Here is a 4,297-nt window from a genome sequence, read left to right on the forward strand (position 1 = left end):
AATTAGCTGGAGTGGGGCTCTAACTCAAAAAGAGTTGGTTTAGAACCAGAGAACTTTCTAGAAAGAACTTGGCTGGACTATACTATGGCCAGACTCCCCTGTCCTTTGTGGGAGGGGTCAATCGTTCACCTTAAGTCTCCTTCCACCCCTGGTGCAATTGACTATGTCAATTAAGCCTCGATAAAGCTATTCAAAGAAAACAATAAATATCTGTTCCTCCTTACCCTTACCCCACCTTTTTACTTTTCTCTATAAGCTCCTAGGTCATTGGAGTCTTTTCTAAGATGGGTTTTATGTGTTCTTGAGTAATAAATAAACAAGCATGAGAAGCTCAAAACAAGTCTTAAGAGTCCCAGGCCCCCAGTCCTCATACCCTGCTGGGCCCCAGCTGCCTCCTGCGTTCCCTCTGCCCACCGAGGATGACGACGTAGGCAGCAGAGAAGGGAAGGGATGATGGAAAGGGGCAAGAGACAGGACATAGGAGAGGGGGCCCGTTACGTAACGGAAGAATTTGGAGTCTGATTTTTCAAACTCTGCCATACCTCCCAGGGAAATGTTAGAACCAGAACAGCCAACCGTGGCCGTAAGGTTGGGCCGGGAGTGCCCTGGAGGAGTCTGATGCCGATCTCTTGCCCAGCCAGCAAGAGAAGGTGACCAATAAAGCAAAAGCAAAACCAGACTTTAGGTCGAAGTATCAAAGTTCTGGTCTTGCTCTGCCCAGAGCTACATCCGTGTGAGAAACTCACTAAAGTTTTCCAGATCTCTGCCTCCCTTTCTGCAAAACGTGTGGGTTGGATACGATGAATTTTAAGGGCCCTTTCAGCACTAAAATTCCACTTCTAGGCTTGAGGTATACACAAATTACAGTAGAAACTTTATTAGAAATATAAAACACAACCACAAGAACGCTCCTTTCTTCAAATCTCAACTTGTTGGTGACCAGCAGTCAGAAGGCTCCCGGTCAAAAGAGGTGTCCTGTGATCCAGGACCAGAAGTGTCTCCACAGGAACAATGGACAAGTTAGTTATTGCAGTAACAGCAGCAGCAGCAGCAGCAGCTCGAACCTCCAAACTGAAACAGGAAGCCTGGTGGCCCCATTTTCAGTCTTTCGGGGTTGAGGGAGAGACTGGTACGGACAAACTTCCTTCACCCACATGGGTCCTATGGTAAAGAACCCAGCCATCAGCCTGCAACCAGTTATGGATGTACAACCTTTCACCTCCAAAAAAGAATCGATGCCTCCTGTGGAAGAAGAAAGGTCGGGGAGACACATAGATGTTTTGGGAAATCAGAGAGGAATCATTCCTCCCTCATTCCTAGAACCCTGAGTATCAGAACCTCTTGGATCCACTCAGATGTCTGGGTTTCCAGCCTCTGAAACCACCAGATGTTCAGTTTACCTCCAGTGATCTGAAGTCTTCCTTGGTAGCACTGAGTTGTATCATTGGGACAGGGAAGGGAAGGAGCAGTCAGACAGGTCCCCAAAGCCACACAGGTTGGGCAGTAGAAGGGTACTGAGGTACTGGGAGCTGGAGGGGAGACAGAGGGACAATCAGGGTGTGTCCGGCCTCTGGAGTTGTCTCTTCTTGCTTCCCTCCCTTTCCCAAGTCTTTGCTGCTGACACCACAGCAGTCACGACCTATCACTGCCACCTCCCCCCACCCTGTACCCACCCCCCCCCCCCCCGCCTCGCCCCGCCGCTGGCTTCTCCAGCTGTTTTTCTTCGCTGTCAGAACCCATCCATTGTGACTTCCAAACTGTGTGCTTGGGTGTGGAGACAGAGATGAAAAGGACACGGTTCCTGCCATCGAGGACCCTTGTCTAGAAGGAGAAGGATGTGTCAGGAATTACAATACATCTCAGTAGGCGCTGCGTCCAAGGTATGATGGCAAAGGAGTGGAGGACAACCTAACTCTCCGGAACAATTTGCCGAGTATTTTCGCAGAGCGGACACCTGAGTTGAGGTGAAGGGTGAACAGAGGTTAGTTAGCTGCGTGAAAGTGGAGGGGTGGGTGGGGTAACAAAGGAATCGGCGAGGACAAAGGCCCGGAGGTGGGAGCCAGCCGGGTGGCTTTCCGGGACTGGGAGACACTGCAGGGCTGGCGTTCAGTTGGTAGGCACAGGAGGGCTGGGCCGGTCTTTATGGCCAGCACCCATTCTGGTTGGGCCAGGACCATATCTGCACTTCAGCATTTTGAATACCAGCCCCCCTCCCCCCACTGGACCACAGTAAAGGGGGAGGAGAGAGAAGGAAGTGAGCTGAGAGCAGGCAGGGCCAGATTGCTATAGGCCCCCGGCCACATTGGCCACATTGGCCACATTGGGGAACTGGGGAAGCAGTAACTGCCAGACTGATTAGGCCACCCCGCCCTGCTCAGAAACCTCCACTGACACTTTATTGCTTAATAAATACAAAAGCCATGGGGCACCTGGTGGCTCAGTCGCTTAAGCAGCCAGGTCATGATCTCACTGTTCCTGAGCTTGAGACCCTCATGGGGCTCTGAGCTGTCAGCTGCAGATTCTGCTTCAGATTCTGTGTCTCCCTCTCCCTCTGCCCCTCCCTCGCTCGCACTCTGTTTCTCTTTGTTTCTCAAAAATAAATAAACGTTAAAAAATAAATAAATAAATAAATAAATAAACACAAAAGCCAACTTATACCCCAGCCTTCGTTGACGTCCCGGTGCTCCAGGCGGCGTTTAGACCCCAAGGTAACCATTTAGAAAAAGCCTGGCGGAAGGTCTGAGGTTCTTTTTGTGTGTGTGGCCCCCCAAGGGCCTGAGCCAAATAAGGACACAGAGAAAGGAGGCATACCATCTTTGCAGGGGCTCAGATAGTTTCTCCGAGTCCCCATCTCTCACCTCTCGAGGCTTCTAGGGTCTCTGCCGGCCTCCAGAGCTCCTGGAGGTCCTTTCTGCCGTTGCAGAAGGAATCCTCACAATAGCTGGTGTAGGAGACTGTGATTATGCCTGGGGGTGGGGAGTGCTGGACATACGTCACCGCCTGCGTCCCATCGTAGATGCAGCCCTTAGTGGCCAAAACTGCGGTCTTGGCCCCTGTTAGGAGACGGGGTGGGGAAGAAAGCGGAGGGTGGGCCTGAGGTTTCTGGGAGTGGGTGGGAGCAGCACTGACCCGGATATACTCACCCCTCCTCCCGCCCTTTCTCATTTCACCTGCTTTGACCATCAGAAGGGATTCCTGGCAGAATGACCCGCCCTCACAACTCTCAACCTTCTCCGTGGTCCAGTTAAACATACTGCTTGGGTCCTCTTCTATACTGGTGAACACGCCCTTGTGACAATATAAGTTTTGCACCGCTGGGGAGAAAAGGAGATCTGGGTGAGCGCCTGCTCTTCTCTGTGGGGCCCCCGTCAGCCCTCCTTTACCAGCGATCCATCCCCTGTGAACCAGCTCTCCCCACCCCCACCCCCCCCGGCCCCCGTTCTTACAGGCCAAGGAGGGGGCTCCCAGGAGGAGGAGGAACAACAAACTCTGGGCACGACGGGTACCCATGGCGTCCTTTAGAGAGGGCTGGAAGCGCGGCTCAGGATCTGTGATTTGACAGAGACGAGGGGGCTTTTCAGCCTCACAGAAAACGAGATTGCAGGGACCGTCTGGCAAGTACGGGCACGTCTGCGCCACAGAAGACCGTGACCTCCAGAGTCGGCGTGTCCCGATCGAGCCTGCAAGTTTGCACCACATAACGCATTCACTGCGCCTCAGTTTCCGCAGCTGCAACTCTCCGACCCAAACACCTGTCCCCCGAGGGCAGAGGACGTCAACAACCCAGTACCCTCCAACCACGGGATCCGGGAGTCCGGCCCACAGGCCCCTGCTCCCGCACACTGGGGAGGCCGGGTTCAAACCTACGTTCTCCCGAGGCCGGGGATTCTCAGCCCCCAGTCCCCGCCCCCCGAACTCGGAATTCTGAGATCCCCGCCCTGTTCTATCTAGGGATCCAGGGGTTTGGGTTCCAGCCGCCGCCATTTCCCGCAGGGCCCCCAGCCTCCTCCCCTCTCAGGCCCAAGAGTCCTGGCGCCCACCCTCCTCCTTCCTCAGGACCCAGGATCCCCAGCCCCCCCTTTTCTCTTTAAGGGACCCAAATTCCACCTGGCTTTGGATAATCTCACAAGAATCCTAACGGAGCCGAAGGAACGGCCCGGAACGGCTTTCTCGTTCCACTTGGCCTTCGTTTTGTCTCTCGGAGGCACGGAAGGCGGGGCCAGCTTCGCCCAGCGGGTCACTCGAAGCCCCATTGGTCGATGTGAAAGCATCTGATGAGCTCATTGGATGAACCCGA

At 53.9% G+C, this 4,297-nt stretch overlaps 1 protein-coding gene across 1 annotated transcript; it reads right to left on the reverse strand.

The window, feature by feature from the left end:
- Positions 1-1,024: 1,024 nt before the first annotated feature.
- TEX101 (testis expressed 101) lies at positions 1,025-3,513 on the reverse strand. Its single transcript, XM_047077941.1, has 5 exons — positions 3,447-3,513; positions 3,171-3,314; positions 2,859-3,053; positions 1,401-1,529; positions 1,025-1,242 (listed from the first exon to the last, which is right to left on the reverse strand). The coding sequence occupies exons 1-5, from the start codon at positions 3,508-3,510 to the stop codon at positions 1,025-1,027; spliced, it is 750 nt and encodes a 249-aa protein (XP_046933897.1). The 5' UTR covers positions 3,511-3,513.
- Positions 3,514-4,297: the final 784 nt, after the last annotated feature.

Source organism: Lynx rufus, unplaced genomic scaffold (assembly GCF_022079265.1).
Source record: "Lynx rufus isolate CCGP_SWC_20201006 ecotype Redwood Valley unplaced genomic scaffold, mLynRuf1.p SCAF_16, whole genome shotgun sequence".
In the NCBI taxonomy this organism is placed as follows: domain Eukaryota; kingdom Metazoa; phylum Chordata; class Mammalia; order Carnivora; family Felidae; genus Lynx; species Lynx rufus.